This window comes from Chiloscyllium punctatum, chromosome 10 (assembly GCF_047496795.1).
Source record: "Chiloscyllium punctatum isolate Juve2018m chromosome 10, sChiPun1.3, whole genome shotgun sequence".
Classification (NCBI taxonomy): Eukaryota; Metazoa; Chordata; class Chondrichthyes; order Orectolobiformes; family Hemiscylliidae; genus Chiloscyllium; species Chiloscyllium punctatum.
Genome location: NC_092748.1, coordinates 21,538,115 through 21,561,684, shown reverse-complemented (window position 1 = coordinate 21,561,684; position 23,570 = coordinate 21,538,115). Strand labels below are relative to the sequence as shown.

Below are 23,570 nucleotides of genomic sequence, written 5' to 3'. Positions count from 1 at the left end.
CTTTAAACTAATTCGAGGTGCTTGGGTTTGAGAGAAAGGAAATGTGGGTTTACAAAGCAAGAGGATAAAGCAGCATTCCAGAGCAGCTACTGGATAATGATACCCAGGAAGGGACAGCCTACACAAATAAACAAAAACAGCAGTAAGTATGGTCAAAATGGGGGAAAAAAATGGTAAAAGGTCATCGGTTTTTTGCTTGAATGCAAGTAGTTTTCAGAACAAAGTCGATGAATTAGTAGCACAAATAAAGTTTAATGCACAAATCAGATAGCCGTTACGGAACCATGGTTACAAGGAGTTCAAAGTTGGGAACTAAATATTCAGGGGTGTGTGACTTCTCAAAAGGACCGGCAGACTGGAAAGTAGCATTGTTAAGAATAAGCACGGTAATAAGAAATGACCTTGTACCAGAAGATGCAGAATCCTAATGGGTGGAGATAAGAAATCAAGAAGGGTAATAAGGCACTGGTAGGATTAATTTATAGGCCCTTAACAGTTATATGCTGGGTCAGAAAATAAATCGGGAGATAATGAGGGACTATAACAGAGGCAGTATATTAATCGTGGGTGACTTTAATCTTCATGAAATTTGGGAAAGTCAACTTGGCAGAGGAAGCCCTGAGGAAAAACTCAGAATCTAATAAAGCAAAAAGTTGCAGATTCTAGATATCTGAAACCAACACAGAAATTGCTGGAGAAACTCAGCATGTTTGTGCAGACGGAAACAAATTTAGCATTTCGAGTTCAGTATGACTGTTCCTCTGAAGATTACTACCAGTCCAAAGATATACATATCAGGTGAATTGGCTGTGTTAAATTGCCCATAGTTCAGGGATGTGTAGGTCAGGTGCATTAGTCAGGGGTGAATATAGGGTAGGAGGAATGGGTCTGGGTGGGTTACTCTTTGGAGGGTTGGTGTGGACTTGGGCCAAATGGCCTGTTTTCACACTGTAGGGATTCTTTGATTCAGTGCATCCACTATTTCTCTTTAAAGTCCTAGGATGTATCCCAGTAGCTTCAAAGAATTTATTGGTTTTTCATACCCTTTAGTTTCTCTTGTACTTTTTCTCCAGTGATAGTTATTGTATATATTTCCTTTCTTCATTTTGTGTATTGATTATTGAGTATTTTGTGAATGCTATTAGTTTCTTTGCCATTTCCTGGTTCCTCATTATTTAAATGATTGCATATTAGGAAATGTGGATGTTCAAAGGGACCTGGATGTTCTTGTTCACCAATGAAAGTAACTTGCAGTTGCACCAAGCAAGCAGGAAGGCAAAGGGTATGTTGATGTTCATTACAAGAAGATTTAAATTCAGAAGTAGGAATGTCTTACTGAGTTATACAGAGCCCCGTTGAGACAACACTTGGGAGTATTGTGTGCAGTTTTGGACTTCCTACTGAAGAAAGGAAATACTTGGCACAGAGTGAATACAGCAGAGGTTCATTTGGCTAATCCTGTGGATGGCAGGACTGTCCTATGAGGAGCGATTGGTTCGATTGGGCCTAAATTCAGTACAATTTAGAGGAATGAAAGGAGATCTGATTGAAATGTATAAAATTCAAATGGGGATAGGCAGATTAAATGCAAGGAGGATGTTTCCCTGGGTTGGAAAATCTGGAACCAGGAGTCGCAATCTCAAAATATGGGTAGAACATGGGATGTTCCTCTCAAACTACATCCAGAAACTCCAGTTATTGCTGCTCGATTCCCCTTTCTATCAACTCTGGACAGCACCTCCCTCATACCTTTGTAGTTACCTTTATTCAATTGGAATACTGTTGCATCTCATTCCAGCTTCTCCCTCTCAAACTGCAGGATGAATTCTATCATATTATGGTCGCTATCCCCTAGTGATTCCTTCATCTTAAGCTCCCTAATTGAGTCTGTCTCATTACACATCACCAAATCCTGAATTGTCTGTTCCCTAATAGGCTATACCACAAGCTAATCCAAAATAATCATCTTGTGGACATGCCACAAATTCCCTTTCTTGAGACCTGCTACTGTGGAAGTTAATTTGGCAGTTATGTAGCTATCTTAGTGTTGTAATACATGCACAGGATCATATTACAGAGCTCCAGTAACAGATAATGGTAGTGCACTGTGATAGGCTAGTTAAATCACTGATAGATGAGCTATTATTGAAGACGATGGTGCTATAATGTGATTGGTTCACTACATTACACTTAACCTATGAGGCAGAAGATGATTAGATTAGGAAGACAAAGCAAGCCAGTAATATGGGTATGCTAATGTTACCAGATAAGTGCGGGAACCTAAGACTGTATGAACTGCAGAGAAACAAAGGAGTCATTTTCTGGCTGTCACAGCTTTGATTTCGCAAGATTAAAGTTTAACTTCTTGAAGGATTTTCTGCAATTCCTGGTACTTCTTTTACAGAATATTGAGTAATTTTTCCACAACACTACCAACCTAATTTTCCCAGTCCGCTTGCATGTTGACGTCCCACATGATTATTGTAATAGTGCTTTTCCTCATGCCTTTCCTGATTAATTTTCTTCCTCATATCCTGACTACTGTTAGGAGGCCTGTGCACAACTCCCAACAGAGTCTTTTTTTACCCTTTGCGGTTCCTTAACTCCACCCACACAGATTCTATGCCTTTCTACTCTGTATCATGATGTGGGGGAGCCGGTGTTGGACTGGGGTGGACAAAGTTTAAAAATCATACAACACCAGGTTATAATCCAACAGGTTTATTTGAAAGTACAAGCTTTCAGAGCACTGCTTCTTCATCAGGTTTCTAGTGGAGTAGGATCGTAGAACACAACTTTACAGCAAAGTTCATAGTGTCATATAACTAATGCAATATATTACCAGCTATTTCATTGCATCAACATATTACATCAATTGAATAACATTGATTTTTTTGCTATAAATTCTGTGTCCTATGATCTTATTCCATTCCCTACCTGACAAAGGAGTAGCGCTCTGAAAGCGTGTACCTCCAAATAAACCTGTTGGACAATAACCTGGTGTTGTGCGAATTTTGACTTTATATTACTTCTTGCTATTGATTTAATATCATTTCTTACTATCAAGGCAACCCAGCTGCCTCTGTCCATTGTCCTTTCAATAGCATGTGTTTCCTTGGATATTTAGTTTCCAGCTCTGATCGCCTTACAGCGACTAGGGGGAACTGAGGACTGCAGGTGCTGGAGATCAGAGTCGACCAGTATACCATACAAGGTATATGCGCTTGTAGTGCAGATTGAAATTGGTGGGTATAATTTTATGGATACCACGGAGACTGGATGTAAGGGGATCAGAGTTAAAAAGTGTGGAGCTGGAAAAGCACAGCTGGTCAGGCAGCATCCGAAGAGCAGGGGAATCACGTTTTGGGTCCTAAGCCCTGCCCCCCTCTAAATTTTTCCATAATTTCCATATTACTGAACTCCCCCACCGTGACCCCGAATTAGTTGAAAGCGCTATTCACAGCCCTTGTTGTGGGATTCACCAGGACTCTCGCCCCAGCATGATTCGGGTGGAGACCATCCCATGGAAACAGCTCCCTCCTACTCCAGTACTGATGCTGATATCTCATGAATTTAAACCTGTTTCTCCTCGACCTATCTTTGAGCCACGCGTTTACTTCTTTACTCTTGTTGACTCTGTGAATGGCCTGCTGCTAGTTTCTATGAATGTTTTGACACATGGAGGAGCAGAGCTGATGGGCCAAATGGCATACTCCTGCTCCTCTGTCTTATGGCCTTATTGTTTATCCAGCACCACATCATTAACATATGCATTTTCACTATACTACAGGTGGAATTGGGGCATATGTGCTCTGTTGATTCAGGAATGAGTTAAAAATCAGACATTATAGTTATAGTCCAACAGGTTTATTTGGAAGTACTCTTGGAGATGCTGTCCGCTTTGAACTGGCAGTTAGTGGTATCGATGGTAACCACGATGAGCAGGTGCCAGTGCTGAACTAGTCTGTTGGACTGTAACCTGATGTTGTACGATTTCTAACTTTGTCCATCCCAGTCCAACACCGGCACCCCCTCGTCATGCATTTAGGAATGAATATTGTTCCGAACAATGAGGATAAAATCCTTAGTGTTCTTTAAAATAGTTCACCATGATCTTTTACATCCACCTGAGGGAATAAACATGGCTTTGGTTAACAGCTCTTCCAACAGCACAGCACTCTGAGTACTTCACCAGGGCTTTAGCAATGAGTTTGACAAGGTTCCACATGGTAGACTGATTGGCAGGGTTAGATCACATGGGATTCAGGAAGAGCTAGCCAAATGGATACAAAATTGACTTGACAGTAGGAGACAAAGGCTAATGATGTAAGGTTGTTTATACTGGATCAGTGTCAGGGGTTCTGGTCACTCAAGGAGCCAGCTCTGAGCTAGCTGAGTCAATATCATGTACTGTATGCATATAAATAAAAAGTGACTTGGTGACAGGGTATAGGCCTTCATGGAGTTATTTCACATTATCTCACAGAAACATTCAGACTGGTAGGATCAAATGTGTCAGAGGGTCATCTCTCTTTGAAGTCAACTCATGCACGTGCACCATCAGTTGTAAGTGACATGAATCTATACCAATACATCGCTGGTGTAACATTGCCCACATGTGCTGTATGCCTGTCAGTCTTCAAATTTCTTTCTATCTGCCAAAAACCCAGAATTAATTACTCTGCAGCCCTCTGCTGGTCATAGAATGTGATGCAGTTGGGATAATACCCAGTTATGAAAGGATGACAGGACATTTAAAGCTGGCTTGTACCCCAGTTGAGTTTAAATGTTTGAGAGGGGACAAAAATCTGATATTTTTAATAATAAAGATATTTGCTAGACAAGATGGAGAGCATTTCCTTTGAGTGACATTGTAGAACAAAAGGGACATAACTTTAAAAATGGAGTTAGGCCATTCATGAGCGAAATTAGGAAGATCTTTGACACCCCTGTACTTGCATCAGTTTCCCCAGAGCAATGTGTTGCAGTGCATTGGGAGTGTCAATTAGATATATCCAGACTGAGATTGACGGTGAAAAATAGAATCAGGACTGCACTGGGCCTTGGGAGGGCAAATTCAGTGGATGCTGGTGGAGGATTGGGTTTGATGCTAATGTACTTCCTGCAGGTACCAGTGTTTTAGCCTGATGATGCTAAATGGTCCACCCTTGGAATATGAGATAATTGAGAGAGTGTGGGGGAATATGTAACTGGGATGGGTCGATCTCTGCTGCTTCGGGAAAAAGGGGCAGGAGATGACTGGTTTCTGTTCCATGACAGTTAAACAGCCAAGCAAATGTTCAGGGCAAAGAATTTAAAATAATGGTTAAGTCAAACTCAGGAGTAAGATCAAAGCCACATCCATCTCTGGGTAAAAGAGCTCACATATGTGGTTTGGAAAATTGATTCTGTCTGAAGAGCCATGGACTCAACAATACTGTCATTTACTTCGAACCTTCAATAGAGTTAAATGTTCCAAGATTCTTCTTCAGAGAGTTATCAAGTAAAACATGACACAAAGCCACAATAGGAGTTATTAGTAAGGACAATATTCTTTTGTTACAAAGGGCATTGATGAGACTACATCGTGAATTCTGTGTACAGTCTTGAACTGTTTGTTTGAGAAAGGATGTAAATACATTGGCAGCAGTTCAGATAAGGCTGGAATGAGAGAAAGTGAGGACTGCAGAGACTGGAGAAATCAGTGTTGAAAAGTGTGACACTGGAAAAGCACAACAGGTCAGACAGCACCCAAGGAGCAGGAGAGTCGACATTTCAGGCACACCGACTCTCCTGCTCCGCAGCTGTTGCCTGACCTGCTGTGCTTTTCCAGCACCACACTTTTTGACTCTGATGTCTGGAATGAGGGGGTTGTCTCACGAGGAAAGGTTTGACAGATTGGGCTTGATCTCATTCAAGTTATTGAAGCGTAATATGATTGAAGTATAGAAGATCTTGAACAGTCTTGACAAGAACAAATTGAAATAACTACACAGTGGCTGGTATCCTATCACCAAGTTACTTACAGGTAGAGTGTCATGGACACTGGTCCAGCTCCCTCAAAGATAGGTTTGAGAGTGTCAGAATGTCTGATACTCCTATTTTTATCTGTGAGCCAGATTAACAGCCCCAATCAGGAAGCTCCTATTCTATGAGGCTGACCTGGCTGACCTTAGAGTCATAGAGATGTCTAGACGGAATTAGACCAACATGTCCATGCTGACCAGATGTCCTGAATTAATCTAGTCCCATTTTTCAGCACTTGGCCCCCATTACAATCACTACACACAAAAAGTATGTGTCTTATGGACAGTAAGTCCAACCATTTCAAAATTAAGGGTTAATCTTTTAGGATGGAAATGAGGAGAGATCTTCTCTTCCTCAGAGTTTTGGGGGTTTGGAACTTTGTCGAAGAAGGTGGTAGAGTAAACCTAGGGTGATTGATTTGCTTCCTATTAAGGCTATCAGAGATAGGTGGAAATGTGGAATTCAAAACACAAACAGAGCAGCTGTAATCGTATTATGAATAGATTACTTCTGTCTCTAGTTCGATTGTTTGTACATTAGGACAATGCTGAAAAGCTTAGTGAAAGTGGAGTTTTCAGGGATGTCTTAAAAAAAGAGGTAGAGAGATGTAGAGGGTCGAAAAATGTGGTGCTGGAAAAACACAGCAGACCAGGCAGCATCCGAGGAGCAGGAGAATCAACGTTTCGGGCATAAGCCCTTCTTCAGGAATCAGATGTAGAGGGTCATAGAGAGACTTCCAGACCTTGGCCCTTTGGGAGTTGCACCATGGCCAACCAATAGTTGAGCAACTAGAATCAGGATGGTCAAGAAATCAGAATGGAAGATTGCAGCTATCTCTCAGATTGAGAGGCTAGAGAAGATTACAGAAATTGAGGATCAGGGCCTTGGAAGAAAACAAGGATAAACATTTAAAATGGAGGCATTGCATAAGTTTAAGATAATGTGAACACAGGAGAATAGGAGTTTCATTAAATTAATTGTTACTAATTCAAGCCTGTTTATGCAATTTCAATTAACCTATTAAAACATTTTGGTTCAGACAAGATGTCAACATGCGGAAGATATAGAATGTGGGGAAATAGATGGTGACATCTTGAAAAATGCCCATATTAACAGAGGAGGAAGTGCTGGATGTCTTAAAATGCATAAAAGTGGATAAATCCCCAGGACCTGATCAGGTGTACCCTAGAACTCTGTGGGAAGCTAGGGAAGTGATTGCTGGTCCTCTTGCTGAGATATTGGTATCATCGATAGTCACAGGTGAGGTGCAGGAAAACTGGAGATTGGCAAACGTGGTACCACTATTTAAGAAATGTGGTAAGGAAAAGTCGGGGAACTATAGACCAGTGAGCCTGACATCGGTGGTGGACAAGTTGTTGAAGGGAATCCTGAGGGACAGGATGTACATATATTTGGAAAGGCAAGGACTAATACATTAGAGATAGTCAACATAGCTTTGTGCACAGGAAGTCATGTCTCATGAACTTGATTCAGTTTTTTGAATAAGTAACAAAGAGGACTGATGAAGGCAGAGCGTGGACATGATCTTGTGGACTTCAGTAAGGCATTTGACAAGGTTCCTCATGGGAAACTGATTAGTAAGGTTAGATCTCATGAAATACAAGGAGAATTAGCCATTTGATACAGAACTGGCTGAAAGGTAGAAGGCAGAGGGTGGTGGTGGAGCGTTGTTTTTCAGACTGGACCTGTGATCAGTAATGCACCACAACGATTGGTGCTGGGTTCACTGCTTTTCGTCATTTATATAAATGATTTGGATGTGAACAAAGGAGACATAGTAAGTTTGCAGATGACACCAAAATTGGATGTGCCGTGGACAGCGAAGAACGTTATCTCAGAGTACAACGGGATCTTGATCAGATGGACCAATGGGCTGAGGAGTGGCAGATAGAGATTAGGTAAATGTGAGGTGCTGCATTTTGGAAAGGCAAATTAGAGCAGGACTTATACATTTAATGGCAAGATCCTGTGGAGTGTTGCTGAACAAAGCGACCTTGGAGTTTAGGTTTATAGTTCCTTGAAAGTGGAGTCTCAGGTAGATAGGATGCTTTCCTTTGTTGGACACAATATTGAGAATCGTAGTTGGGAGGTCATGTTGCAGCTGTACAGGTCATTGGTTAGGCCACTTTTGGAATATTGCGTGCAATTCTGGTCTCCTTCCTATCGGAAAGATGTTGTGAAACTTGAAAAGGTTCTGAAAAGATTTACAAGAATGTTGCCAGGGTTGGAGGATTTGAGCTACAGGGAGAGGCTGAACAGGCTGGGGCTGTTTTCCCTGGAGCGTTGGAAGTTGAAGGGTAACTTCTCGAGGGTTGTAGAATCATGAGGGGCATGGATAGGGTAAATATACAAGGTCTTTTATCTGGGGTGGGGGGGGGGGGGGTCCAGAACTAGAGGGCATAGGTTTAGAGTGACAGGGAAAAAAACTTAAAAGGGACCTAAGGGGCAACTTTTTCACCCAGAGGGTGGTGCGTGTATGGAATGAGCTGCCAGAGGAAGTGGTGGAGGCTGGTACAATTACAAAATTTAAAAGGCATCTGGATGGGTATATGAATAGGAAGTGTTTGGAGGGATATGGGCCAAGTTCTGACAAATGGGACTAGATTAGATTACAAGATCTGGTCTGCATGGACGAGTTGGACCAAAGGGTCAAAACAGGACTATTAAAGAACAAAATCAAAGAAGTATAATAAAAAGAGATAAATATATTTATAACATAAGGTAGAATTTCACAGCTTAGATTGATTGGTTCAGCTGGTGAAATTGAATTCTCTCAATGTCCTTCATTGGTGGCAATTCTTTCAGAATTCTACCTCAGGAACATCAAGTCGATGACTAGCTAGCATAAAATGGGGCCTTTTTTATTTTCACTTTTAATCCCTGAATTACCTCAAACTGTCTTGAATCAAAGCTGTTGCAATTTAGTAATCAGTTGATTTAATTATGGAATCTTTTTGATTAGAGTTTAACCATTTGTGTACATCACCGCATCAGAGGAAACAATGAAAATATTCAGTGACTTCTATCTGATTTTTTACTCGTTCTCAATCTTTACTCACCTCTCAAAGACCAATTTCTATCATTGTAAGTTGTATCTGATTGCATGCTGTTCCCACAGACAGAACCTTACAGCAGTTAATTTGTAAGTTAGATTTTGAAAGCATCTTGCAGATTTTTGACTATAATTTATCCTTGATAATAAAACCACTTGATTAGTAATGAATTTTTAAATCATACCTTAATTGAGGTGCACTATTTAATCAACTATTTCTGGCTGATTGCTAACTATATATTCACTCTTGGAGCTCCAGTGGTGCAGTGGTAGTGTTTCTACCAGTGTTTCATGTCAACATCCCCTCCAACCCCTCTCCCCCCCACCTTCAGACATGTGTCATAATGCATCTGAATACATTCATGTAAAAATATATAAATTCAATCTCAGTTTTTACATGTGAAAAGGTCTAGACAGTAGGTTTTTACTGTAAGTTGCATTTTTATCTGACAATCACTGGAGTAAGCTGGACAATTAGTAACATCCAAATTCCCTCCTCAACAAGCAAAAAACAAATATACTTTTTCTCTTACACCCCTCATGAAGACAATTTTAACTCCGGATGCCTGAAAGCTAACAATGGAGTGGATAAATATGACTCAGAGCTCGTTCCACACACTGAATAGGAAAGGTAAAGCCTCCAGTTAGTTCTTTGATTGTATAAAAGTGATATTGTTATTGATCAGTGTTTTTCGATTCAAGGATGACACCTATTCATTTGCTCATTCTGCATAGGGTCCTTATGTGACTGAACAGACCGATTCTCAACCTATGGATCTTTGGGAAATAGGTAAATATCCCCATAAGGCCAGGGTGTAGTATTTCCTTCCTTTTCTCTCCTTCCCTGTTGTGGCTCTGCCTCACTGGGACTTGATGAACAAGTTGCTGGCATTCTGAACAAATGGGAGGAGCGTGTTATCAATCATTAATATCAGTGCAGTTGGTTATATGAGGACCTGAGAGGCTAGAACTATCAGTAAAGTAGTATTAGGTTATGAGAAATTTTGGGATGATCCCTTTGTTTACGAAGGGGTTTGACAGAGTTAACAGAAGACATTTCTACCCGTTTATGCACTGTAAATTGTAATGCATTTCTGCGTAAATTAATGATTAGGATTTCCTCAGACATACTGCAGGGGGTGCATTGCTACTTTGTACATGAGCATTGTGCAGTGTCTGGAACTTGCAGCTGTTTCTAAAGTCTGTTTCTTGTTTGGTTTTCCCTGTATTTCACACAATCTGTAAAATCTGTGGAACCATCAATCTGTTTTTATTGCTGCATTTTCGAGTTAGGAGATAAGTCTGAATGCTTTATTTCAGTTGGGAATGCTTTTACTGAAGCAACAACATGAATAGGGAATGAAGAACAGGCCTAGATAAATCTGGTGCAGCCTGAGCAGTGTTTTTCTCCACGCAAGGAGCTTGAAGAATAATCAACAGAGTTTTAACACACAAGATTCATGTGATTATTAATTTTTAACAGATTCCAAAAAGCAGCCTCGACATCAGCGCGATTTCAAAATCTTACAGCAACTGATTAACTTGCAACTAGTTATAAACACCCAACAACGCTGAAGGACTTTACAGTTGTTTTTCAGTGTGCAGTAGCCTAGAGATTTCGAATCAGAAAAGACTAGAAGAATGTCTCAACACGGCATTCCGGATGAATTGGTGTTCTTTGTAAATGGGCGTAAGGTAAGATGAAGTCCATGAAGAGAACTAACACTTCGGGATTTTTTGAATTAATGGTGAAAAGACAAAGGGATCATTTCTACACCAGACACTAAGCTGGCACTCCAGTATCTTAATCGGGCAGTGTTACCGTGATGTTTAATGTCTGTATATGTGGATTCATGTTAGTGGATTGAGATCTTTTCATTTCCACTGCTGCAGCCTGTTTGTTTGCTGTGTAGTTCCAGAAATACTTTTAAAAAGCAAATTAACTTTTACCTTCAGCCCAAGATGTAGAATTCATTGGGATTTATGGACGTTCTGACATGCTGACCTCCATGGGAATTGCCTGGGAAGTTCAAAATTCTGACAGGCAATTCCCCTGCTCCCTGGGACCATGCAAAAAAAGTCTCTAACTCTGACACTAAGGCAAAAGCACTGGATAGTTCCAGTTTACTTCACTGGATAGTTACCCAGGAAATGTTAGACAGAGAAATCCTGTTCTAATTGCTAAGTAATGACACAACTGACACCACAGTTACTCACATTGAACACCTTGACAACACTACTGACTGTCCTGAGTTCCCAACTTATCGTTCTGAATTCTGAATAATCCCCAGCTCCTCAAACCCCTAAATACTGCTTATGAACTTCTGACTAAACCCCATCTAGACTGACTATCCCTCTACATTGATGTATCCTGCTGAAAACAGACAAACCAAGCTGGACTTTCCTAGCTACTGAACAATGGTGAGCAGGTTGGGGAAATATGGCAAAACAGAAAAATGAGACTTTTAATATTGAAAAATATAGTCCAACTTTTGAACTCAGATTTTGAACAGTGTGATATAAATTCCATCCCTACCTCTCTCCTCTCCCCTCCCCACCTCAGTGATTGGCAGGAGGCCTTTTTTTAACTAATATCTCATTATCTATTCTCACCTCATGTATGTGCAGTTTGCTATTCTCCCACATAGCGGAGAGAAACTAGACAGCAACAAACTCCAACATGAAAGTTAGAGCAGATATAGTTTTGCTGTTTGCTCTGCCAGGCCTTCATCTTGGCCAATAGAATCTTGGGCGGTTCCACTATTCGGTAAGGTCATGGCTGATCCGATAATCTTCAACTCCACTTTCCGGCCTTTTTACTACAAGCCTTGATTATTTTACTGATTAAAAATCTGTCTGTCCCAGCCTTGAATATATTCAACGACCCATCCTTAACAGTCTTCTACCAGAAAGCTGTCCACAGATTCACTACCCTCCAAGAGAAGTGATTCCTCCTCATTTCTGTCTTAAATGGATGACACCTACTCAGATGAAACCCTCTGGTCTTAGACTCTCCCACAAGGGGAAACAAACCCTCAGCATCCATCCTAGAGACCCTGCTAAGAATCTCTGTATGTTTCAATAAGGTTTCCTCTTAAGCTTCTGAATTCTAATGAGTACAGACCCAACCTACTCAAATGTTCCTCGTACAAAATCTCTCCCTACACAAGATCAGACTCATGAAGCTTCTCTGGGCTATCTCCAATGCCATATATCTTTCATTAGCTAAGAAGACCAAATGCGTTCACAATATTCCAGGTCTAGTCAAACTTATCCCCGCATAATTTTAGCAAGACTTCCTTAATTTTATACTTCATTCACTTCAAAAAAGAAAGTAATTCAGTATGCGTTTCCTATTACCTGCTGAACGTGGATGCTAAGTTTTTGTGATGAGGGTGTTACATTGGTAATTTTCCAGTCCTCTGGGACTTTTCTAGAATCTAGAGACTTGGAAGATTGCTATCAGTGCACCTATTATCTCTGTAGCTATTTACTTGAAAATTCTAGGGTGCAAGGATTAGAACCAAAAAATGTATCAGCCTTGAGCCTCATTGTTTTCCTAGTACTTTTTCTCTAGTGATAGTTATTGTATTTATTTCCTCTTCCTACCTCACTTATGCTCTTTGCTTGTTTAGTATTATTAAATGCTATTAATTTCTTCTGTGAAAACCGTTACAAAGTATTTATAAAATTGATGAGCATCTGATAAGTGATTAAGGTTTATTTCATTTCTAAGACTCAAAATAGTATTGCAAGTGGTAGTAAGAGTAAAAAGTATTATGAAAACATAACTAAACATCAAACTAAATACAATAACTTGGAACACATTAAGATGACAGGACCTGTGATGTGTCACTGTTGCTGAATGTGGGAGTTCAGGCATATCTGTTAGTGCAAGTATTTGAGGTTCAAGAAGCTTTAGTTCAAAGTTGATGAGCTGGAGACTAAGCTACAGGCACTGTGATGTATCAGAGAGGGGATTATTATTAGGAGAATTATCTGGATTATTTTGTACCAGCAGAAAGATGCACTTCTTAGAGTCATTGGGTCCTACAGCAAAGAGAGAGGCCCTTCAGCCCAAACAGGTCCATGCTGACCAAATGTCCATCCACGCTAACCCCATTTCCCTGCACTTGGCCCTTTCCTATCCATGTATGTGTCCAAATGCTTTTTAAATGTTGTTAATGTACCGGCCTCAGCCACTTCCGCTGGCAGCTCATTCCATATACGTACCGCCCTCTGTATAAAGAAGTTGCCCCTCAGGTTCCCTTTTATTCTTCCTCTCTAACCTTAAACTGAAGCACTCTTGTTCTCAATTCCCCAACTCTGGGAAAAAGACTGAGTGCATTCAGTCTATCTTTGCCTCTCATGATCTTATACACCTCTATAAGGTCCCCTCTCAGTCTCCTATGGTCTAGAGAAAAAGGTCCTTGCTTGTCCAATATCTCCCTATAACTCAGACCATTGAGTCCAGATAACATCCTTGTAAATTTCTTTTGCACTGTTTCCAGTTTAATAACATCCTTCCTATAACAGAGTGACCAAAACTGAACCCAATACTCCAAGTGCAGCCTCACCAACATCCTATAGAACTGCAACATAACTTCCCAACTTCTACACTCAGTGCCCTGACTGATGAAGGCCAGTGTGCCAAATGCCTTCTTCATTGCCTTGTTTACATGTGTCTCCACTTTCAGAGAACTGTGAACCTGAAATCCAAGGTCCCTCTGTTCTACTACACTAGGCATTCACCATGAAACTCCTACCTTGAAATGCAAGACCTCACACTTTATCTATATTAAACTTCATTTGCCATTTCTCGGCCCACTTCCCCAGCTGATCAAGGTCCTATTGTAATCTCTGACAATCTTCCTCATTGTCCATAATACAGCCTATTTTAGTGTCTTCAGCAAACTTACTAATCATGCCTTGTACATTTTCATCCAAATCATTGATATAGATAATAAACAGTAATGGACCCAGCACCAACCCCTGAGACACTCCAGTAGTCCAGGTCTCCAGTCCGATAAGCATTCTTCAACTATTACCCTCTGCTTCCTACCATCAAGTCAATTTTGTATCCAGTTTGCCAGCTCACCCTAGATTCCATGTTATCTAACCTTTCAGAGCAACTTACCATGTGGAATCTTATCAAAGGCCTTACTAAAATCCATATAGACTATGTCTGCCGCCCTGCCCTCATCAAGCTTCCTGGTCATTCCATCAAAGAACTCTAACAAATTTGTGAAGCATGATCTCCCACGCACAAAGCCATGCTGACTACTCCTAATCAAACCCTGTCTTTCCAAATGCATGTATATCTTATTCCTAAGAATCTTCTCAAGTAACTTGCCCTCCACAGATGTTAAGTTTACTGGTCGATAGTTCACAGACCTTTCTTTGTAGCCCTTCATGAATAATGGTAGAACATTCACTACCCTCCAGTCTTCCGGGACCTCACTCATGGCTGACAATGATGCAAAATTATAAGTCAAGGCCCCGGCAATTTCTTCTCTAGCCTCTTGCAGTGTTTTTGGATGTGTCTCGTCAGGATCAGATATTGATTTTTGAAATTCTTCATTTGTTTATACTGAGAAGTCCCATTTCCTGATTTCTTTTTTTTAAAAAGCAGGTTTACAGCAAACACATTGAGAAAGAGTCTTCACCTGCAATACAGAATTAACCAGGGGATAATTTTTGAACTGTGACCTTCACAGCAAGCTAACCCCTGAACCCAGGCTATTGCATATTAGAGTGATCAGACTCTTTGGTTCATTGCATTAGAGTTGGAACTGACTTTGTAACTCCTGTCATCATACTTCACAGGGAAAACACTGCATTATGGGATGTAATCTGCAGGAGGTGGCTAACTGTTGAGGTGTCCGCAATCCCTGTTGCAAGAAATCATAGTGCAGTCTGTTTGAAGCTTCTTTAACACCTTTTGGTGTTACATCCTATTAATCCTACACAAAATGTTTTACACTCGTAATCATCTTGTCCCTGGAACAGTTTTTTAAAAACACACATTAAGGAATTAAGGGCTAAAAATGTCTGTGATATTTTAGGGTTCCAACCCGTTGTTGTAACACAGTGGTTAGCACTGCTGCCTCACAGCGCCAGAGACCCGGGTTCAAATCCCGCCTGAGGCAACTGTCTGTGTAGAGTTTGCACATTCTCTCCGTGTCTGCGTGGGTTTCCTCCGGGTGCTCCAGTTTCCTCCCACAGTCCAAAAATGTGCAGGTTAGGTGAATTGGCCATACTAAATTGCCAGTAGTGTTAGGTATAAGGGTAAATGTAGGGGAGTGGGTCTGGGTGGGTTGCTCTTCGGGGGGTCGGTGTGGACTTGTTGGGCCAAAGGGCCTGTTTCCACATGTAAGTAATCTAATCTATCAGAAGCTGACACCGCACAATAAGATTTTTCCTCATTGGTTGTGGAGGATAAAGGTTAAGTCCTATTTTAGTAATGAATGGGAAATATAATACCTGCAAGTAAAACTCCATAACAGTTTGAACATTTGTCACAGTTGAGGTGGCTTATCACTGCAGTGCCATTATATTTGACCTCAATCCTCTAAATGAAAAGCGATTCCTGTTTTCAAACATTATTCATAGATCCTAACTGCCGAATGTGAGGTTAGTTGTGTTATGTCAAGTGAAATTATGGCACTGCCACTGTGTTCCTTAAATGCTACCCAAGACCTCTCAATTCGGGACTGAAAAGAGAAAAATGCATTTGATGGCGTTCTTTTTTAAGAGACCTTACTTGTGAATTTTCCTCAAAGCTGTACATTTAATGAAGTTGTGGCACCGGAGCTGGGGGAGAAAATTCCTGGTGAGGAAGGCCACACTCTTCAGATTGTTAATGCAAAGTCTGAGCTCTCGTTAACACTCACAATATACTTTCTCTCCCTCTCTCTTTATCTCCATTCCCTCTCCTTGTCTCTCATGTTCTTACTTATTTCTCTATATCGGGCTTCCACTCTGTCTCATCTCTTTATTGCTACTTTTGTTTATACATCTCTCTCTGAGTCCCTCCCCTCTTTTTTTCCTTTCTTTGGTTTCTTTCTCACTCTATCTCCATCTCCTGTGCGCTCTCTGCCTTCCATTCTGTCGTATTGCCTGTGTTGTCCTCCCTCTATCTCCATTCATCATTCATCCTCTCTCTTGCTGTCTCTTTTGCTCTCCCTTTCTCTCTCTCGCTCTCTCTCTCTCTCTTTCATGTTTCCCTTCCACTTTCTCACCTTACCTTTCCTTCTTGTCCTTTGTATTTTTACAGGTCAGGGAACAGAATGCAGACCCAGAAGTGATGTTGTTGCCCTATCTCAGGAAGACACATATCCTTTTGCTCTGCAAATCAGCATTGTGTTGCAAAATGGAAATTTGCACTGGCTCCTAAAATAATAAAGAATGTCTATTTTTAATCATTGACGAGCTAGTTGGCCATATTCTTGATTCAAAAGAATGCCTTTAAACAAATTAACGTGCATTCACAAAAAGCAAACCAGAATAGTGTTTCTCAACCACTCAATGACGCCAGTATTTTGAATTATAATTGATCTGCTTGACCTTTAACTGTGATGATGAGATTGACACTTGGCAAAACAGACTTGTTTTCTGAAATGGCCAACAAGGCACTCAGTTCAAGGACAATTAGGAATGATCAGCAAATACTAGCCTTGCCAGTAATACCAAAATCCCATGGAAGGACATATTTTTAAAAATATATATAGCACCTTTAGGTTAGTAAAACAGCCTGTGTTTGATTGTGCTTCTGTGAAGAAAACAAAAGTTAGCACCAGCTCTTGCTTGTCCCTGATTTTAGTTATTGCATAATTGATTGTACCTTTGACTGTTTGAGTACTGTTGTATGTGTCCCATTGCCTTAGTGAACTTTACCTTAATAGGCTCCAAGTGCTGTGTACATATGAAGCTGCAACTCCACCCACTGTCCGTCAACATGCCTCAGACTAGGGCTGAGGGTGAGAAGGAGGATCCTTCATGGTGACCTCAGCTAGTGTGGGAATTGAACCCATGCTGTTTGCAAACCACCATTCCAATCAACTGAGCAAACCAACCCCTTGTTGTAGGATTCTCCTGCTCCTCAGATGTTGCCTGACCCACTTGCTTTCCCAGCACCCCACTCTGGACTCTTATTGCAGCAATATTGCTACATTTAAAACTCTATGTTTATTGCAACAACTACATTGAACAATTTTAAGCCTTCGGAAAATTTTAAAATACAGTTTTTCCCAAGGAGAAAAATGATGAGACAACAATAGGTGAAATTAATATGCGTGCCAAATTAATTGCTAGCAAAAGGAAGGGAAAAAGCATATCGTCAGAATATTCACAAAATGTATTAGTTTAATCTGGAACTCAACATGCCTAACCAAATTTAAAATGTTCAGAGCTAGGATTTCTGGACTTTTTCTTCCCCAGGAGTTTCGGACTTGGATATATCTAATGTGGAAAAGCAAGTCATGAAAATTTTGCTTAGCAATTAGGATTGAAGGACTATACTGATTTAATACATCAGAATTAGTACTCAAAGGGCTAAATGATCTCCAGAGGATATACACCATGCTGGAAGATCAGAGCCAGGTAAACTCCTGTCCTCATCAATTGGTGTATGCATGTCATTTTGTCAGAGACCTACAGGTGCCATATCGCACTTTGTGAGCATATGCTGAAAAAGGACTGATTATTTGATTTTTCAGTCAGGGAGCTAGCAAATAGAATTATTGAGTTGGTCATTGCATTCACCCCCCCCCCCCCCATGAAAATTTCTAAGAAGATTTTACACAAACTGAAGACTTTATAGTGTTGGACAGCTACTGAAGAAAGGGCGTCAGTAAAAAGCAATCCTTGTAGGTCAACAGATCTTGCTGGTCCAAAGTACTAATGTGATACTTTAAACAATCACTCGAGCATCTAAACATAGTAAGATATTTGGAAAGTGTGGCTTTCTGCACGCACCAGGAAGGTGTCCAGCTTTCAATCAATTTTGTGGGACATGTGATAGAAAAGCCATTGGCAGGGCCAGTACAAAAGACCAAAGGCTAAGAGAAGTTAGCTCACTTGGCTGTTTTATAGCTTTTCTAGTCTCTGCTGAGGTAATGTGATAAAGAGCCAACCGGGAACTGGCTATCTCCCTGGTCATTGGAATGAACGAAGCATCCCATTGCCCAGAGCATCAACCTTGATCCATTAACCTTTACTGTCCAGTTAGATTTTGCAAGTCTGTTTGCAAGTAGTAATATAAAATTGTGAATTTTAATTGAGACTTTTCCTTGACCTGTGTGCTTTCAGTCAAGCTAACAGGAACTAAATATGGCTGTGGTGGAGGAGGCTGTGGAGCGTGCACAGTGATGATTTCTAAATATAACACCCAAGAAAAGAAGATTCTGTATCCTTATGTTAACTGTTTAAACATTGTCATTGACAGGGATCCTCCATTAACGTAAAGCAGACTGAATACAGGCACAACCCAGTTCTGTAAATCAACGCAAAAGGAAGAGGAAGGAAAAGGATCGACCAGTCTCAGAACAGCTTCAGTAAAGATCCTATACTGATGTACAAAAACACTGAATAATGAATAGTGAAAGATTTTCTTTGCCTAGATTTTCAAGGAACATGAAACTCTTGTGTCCAACATACTTGCATCATACTTCAGATATCACATGATGAGACTGAGGGAAACAGAGAGTGAGAGAGAATAACAGCGGGGAAGTCAGATGTGAGAGAGAAACCAATTGAAACAAATATAGTGAGAGAGAGGGAGAGCAAGGGTGGAGCTTTAACAGAACTGTCTTAAACACAATGAGGAGATAAGTGGATGGGTCAGACCTGTTTGCAATTGAAAGGATTTTTGTTGTGGCTCTTTAACTTGGCTGTGGGTATTGTTCTAAGTGTCCTGCCATTTTCTGTGTACTTTCTTCTTGCATTTGACCTCCCACAATCCATCTGCTCACACTTGTCTGGATTAAACTTCACTGTCATTTCTCCAGCCGACTGGTCTATAATCTTGCTGTTCCTTTGATAGAGTTAGAGTCATAGAAACCCTACAGTGTGGAAACAGGCCTTTGGCCCAACATGCCCACACCAACCCTCCAAAGATTAACCCACCCAGATCCATTTCCCTACCCTATTACTTTGCATTTCCCATGACTAATGCACACATCACTGAACACTATGGTCAATTTAGCATGGCCAATTCACCTAATCTGCACATTTTTGGACTGTGGGAGGAAACCGGAGTACCTGGACGCAGGGAGAATGTGCAAACTCCACACAGACAGTCACCCGAGGCTGGATTCAAAAACTGGGTCCCTGGTGCTATGAGGCAGCAGTGCTAACTACTGAGCCACTGTGTTACTCCTAGTTCATCGCTATCTATACCTCCACAAATCCTTGTCATCTGCAAACTTACTAATCAGGCCATTTATATCCAAGTAATTTATATATATAAAATGGAAACATCAGAGGCCCCAGCACTGATCCTGTGGAACAGCACTGATCACAGACCTCCTGTCAGCAAAACACCCCTCCACAACAACCCTCTGTCTGCTATGACCAAATCAATCTTGTATCCAATATGTCAATTTACCCATGGATCCCATGTGACTTAATATTGTGGACCAGCCTATATGAGGGGACCTTGTTAAATGGGCAAAAGCGAGGACTACAGATTCTGGAAATCAGAGTCCAGATTGGAGTGGTGCTGGAAAAGCACAGTCAGTCAGGCAGCATCCAAGGAGAAGGAAAATCGATGTTTCGGGCAAAGGCCCTTCATTAGGACTGAAGGCAGGGAGCCTCCAGGGTGGAGAGATAAATGGGAGGGGGGGGGTGGGGCTGGGGAGAATGTAGCAAAGAGTACAATATGTGGATGGGGGTAGGGATGAAGGTGACAGGTCAGAGAGGAGGGTGGGAGAAGGTAGCAACAATTACAATGGATGGATGGGGATGGGGGTGAAGGTGACAGGTCAGAGAGGAGGGTGGGAGAAGGTAGCAACAATTACAATGGATGGATGGGGATGGGGGTGAAGGTGATAGGTCAGAGATGAGGGTGGAGTGGATAGGTGGGGAAGAAGGATTGGCAGGTAGGTCAGGTCATGAGATGGTGCCGAGCTGAAAGGTTGGAACTGGGGTAAGGTGGGGGGAGGGGAAATGAGGAAACTGGTGAAGTCCACATTAGTGCCCTTGGATTGAAGTGTTCCGAGTTGGAAGATGAGGTGTTCTTCCTCCAGGCATCGGGTGGTGAGGGAGTGGCAGTGGAGAACGCCCAGGATCTGCATGTCCTCGGCAGAGTGAGAGGGGTAGTTGAAATGTTGGGCCACGGGGCGGTGAGGTTGATTGGTGCAGGTGTCCCAGAGATGTTCCCCAAAGTGCTCAGCGAAAAGGCGCCCAGTCTCCCCAATGTTGAGGAGACAACATCGGGAGCAACGGAGACCTTGTTAAATGCTTTGGTAAAGTCCATTTAGACAACATCCACTGCTCTATCTCATCAATCACCTTCAACACTTCCTCAAAAAACTCAATCAAGGTTGTGTGACAAGATTTATTCCACACAAAGCCATGCTGACTATGTGAGGAGAGGTTGGGTAGGTCGGGCCTTTACTCATAGGAATTCAGAAGAATGAAAGGCAACCTTACTGAAACAGACCAGACTCTTAAGGGGACTTGACAGGGGAGATGTGGAGAGATTGTTTCCCTTTGTGAGAGAGTCTAGGACCAGAGGGGCATCATCTCAGAATGAGTGTTTGCCAATTAAAGACAGAGGTGAGGAGTAGTTTCTTCTCTCAGAGAAGAGTGAATCTATGGAATTATTTTCTGCTGAGGGCTGTCAAGGCTGGGTCATTAAGGATATACAGGGATACGAAAGAGAGCAAGAGCAAGATTTTTAATCAGGAAGTGAATCGAGGGCTTTGGGAAAAGGCAGGAAAATGGGAATTGAATGTGATCAGGTCTTTCATGATCTCATTGAATGGCAGAGCAGACCCAGTGGGCTGAATGGCCTACTTCTGTTCCTGCATCTTATGGCCTTATCATCTCAGCTGCAGGTCTTCTGACCAGTTATGATGTAGGCCTGCACTCTGTAAATGAAAACTCTCTTTTAAACGACCTTGCAGGGGTTAGATTTACTCCAAAAAGAAATCTCACTTCTGAAGCAAAATGGAGTCATAGAGATGTACAGCGCGGAAACAGACCCTTCGGTCCAACCTGTCCATGCCGACCAGATATTCCAACCCAATCTAGTCCCACCTGCTAGCACCCGACCCATATCCCTCCAAACCCTTCCTATTCATATACCCATACAAATGCCTCTTAAATGTTGCAATTGTACCAGCTTCCACCACATCCTCTGGCAGCTCATTCCATACACGTACCACCCTCTGTGTGAAAATGTTTCCCCTTAGATCTCTTTTATATCTTTTCCCTCTCACCCTAAACCTATGCCCTCTAGTTCTGGACTCTCCCACCCCAGGGAGAAGACTTTGTCTATTTATCCTATCCATGCCCCTCATAATTTTGTAAACCTCTACAAGGTCACCCCTCAGCCTCTGACGCTCCAGGGAAAACAGCCCCAGCCTGTTCAGCCTCTCCCTGTAGTTCAGATCCTCCAACCCTGGCAACATCCTTGTAAATCTTTTCTGAACCCTTTCAAGTTTCACAACATCTTTCCGATAGGGTGGAGACCAGAATTGCATGCAATATTGCAACAGTGGCCGAACCAAGGCAGAGAGAGAAGAAGACACAGGAAGGTTGGTCTTTTGGTTTTTTGATTCTCTGCTGCAGGACATTTTTAGAAGTGCTCTGAACCAGCAGGTAGGTTATTGTCTCCATGAATTGGAAGAAGAGGCCAGGCACCCAGTGTAAACAAGGGCGGCTGGAAGTAGTGGAGTTGTGAGTATTAGGAGAATCAGACTGTTCCATCCACTGACTCCATGCTAGCCCAGATCAACAATCTGCTCACTATGGCTGCCACTTTACACAGAACAGAGCAAACTCTCATTTTTAGCATCTCGATGATGTGCAACCATATGCTCTGCAACTGTTCCTCTGCAGGAGGAACATGAGAAGGAGGATGCAAGCAACGATTGCAGTAGTGGGAGCTCTTCTTAAGTTTCTCCCATTTCTCATCCCTGGTCACTGTTTCTGTCCAAATGACTGAGTCTGCCTCTGCGCAGATCCAGGTGGGGAAATTTCTGATATGACCTTCTGAGTTCCAAATGCCCTCTTTGGGCCTGTTATCTTTTCAGTGTGGTAATGAGCAGCCTGATTGCAGCTCTGCTGACACCATAGGGATTGCACCATACAGGAGCTACTGTACAGGAAGTCAATGAAACAGACTTAATCATTATAGCGGGGATTCAGTCGGGTGTGTATGGCAATGTTTATAGTGTTATATTATTCCAGTGAATGATGGAATTTTATTTCTGATTCAAATACTTCTGGCCTCAACTTTTTTGCAGCCACCATTCTCCTTCTGTTATCTTTGGATTTGTGCATACACAACCATACCCCACAATGATGGCCTGCAGGCCCTCAGTTTTTTTTTCCCAACAGACCAATCCAGTTTCCCCCCTCCCCCCACCGATACCCTTCTCCACCTTGCCGAATTAGTCGTCACCCTCAATAACTTTTCCTTCAGTTCTTCCCACTGTCTCCAAATCCAGGCTGGCCATGGGCATTCACATGGGCTCTAGCTATGCCTGCCTCTTTGTTGATTGTGTCAAATTGTCCCTCTTCAGTGCGTACACTGGTAGTGTTCCCTAACTGTTCTGCCATTATATTGATGACTGCATCGGTGCTGCTTTCTGCACCCAGGCTGAAGTGGAGCAGTTAATCAAATTCACTAACAACTTTCAGCCTGCTCTCAATTTCACTTGGTCTGTCTCAGTCACCTCCTTACCTTTTCTTGACCTCTCATTTTCCATCTCTGGTGACAGTTTACAGACTGATATTTACTATAAACCTACAGCTACCTGGACTACACCTCCTCCCACCCTGTAGCTTGCAAAAACTCCATCCCATTCTCCCAGTTCCTCCGTCTCTGTTGCATCTGATCTGACGAGGAGATGTATACCACTCCCAACCATCCCTGATATCCTCCTATTACAATGTTTTTCTACTTTTGCTGTCATTCAGACAGCCCTCCATCACACCTCCTCCATTCTCCGCTCCACTGCTCTAAAGCCCCATTTCCCCCCCCCCCCCCCAAACATAATAAAGATAGGGTCCCCTTTGTTCTCACTTTCCATCCCACCAGCCTCTGCATCCAGTGTATCCAATGGTTTGGATGAGAATGTACAAGGCATGATTAGTAAGTTTGTAGTATCATGGACAGTGAGGAAGGTTATCAGAAATTGCAGCAGGACCTTGATCAGCTGGAGAAGTGGTTTGAGAATTGGCAAATGAAGTTTAATATAGGTGAGTGTGTGAGATCTTGCATTTTGGAAAGTGAAATCAA

General features: G+C 41.9%; 1 protein-coding gene across 4 annotated transcripts in view; it reads left to right on the top strand.

Moving 5' to 3' along the window:
• The first annotated feature begins 10,263 nt into the window (after positions 1-10,263).
• The window catches only part of LOC140481933 (aldehyde oxidase 3-like), a 141,300-nt gene continuing 127,993 nt past the window's right edge, over positions 10,264-23,570 (top strand). For 2 of the 4 annotated variants that reach the window (XM_072578643.1, XM_072578646.1), the window contains exons 1-3: positions 10,264-10,795; positions 16,377-16,434; positions 18,410-18,506. In XM_072578643.1, coding sequence (XP_072434744.1) covers positions 10,742-10,795; positions 16,377-16,434; positions 18,410-18,506 — 209 coding nt within the window. In that variant the 5' untranslated portion in view covers positions 10,264-10,741. Of the gene's footprint in view, positions 10,796-16,376; positions 16,435-16,499; positions 16,840-18,409; positions 18,507-23,570 lie in introns of those variants that run through there. The other 2 variants (XM_072578645.1, XM_072578644.1) reach the window with 2 other exon arrangements.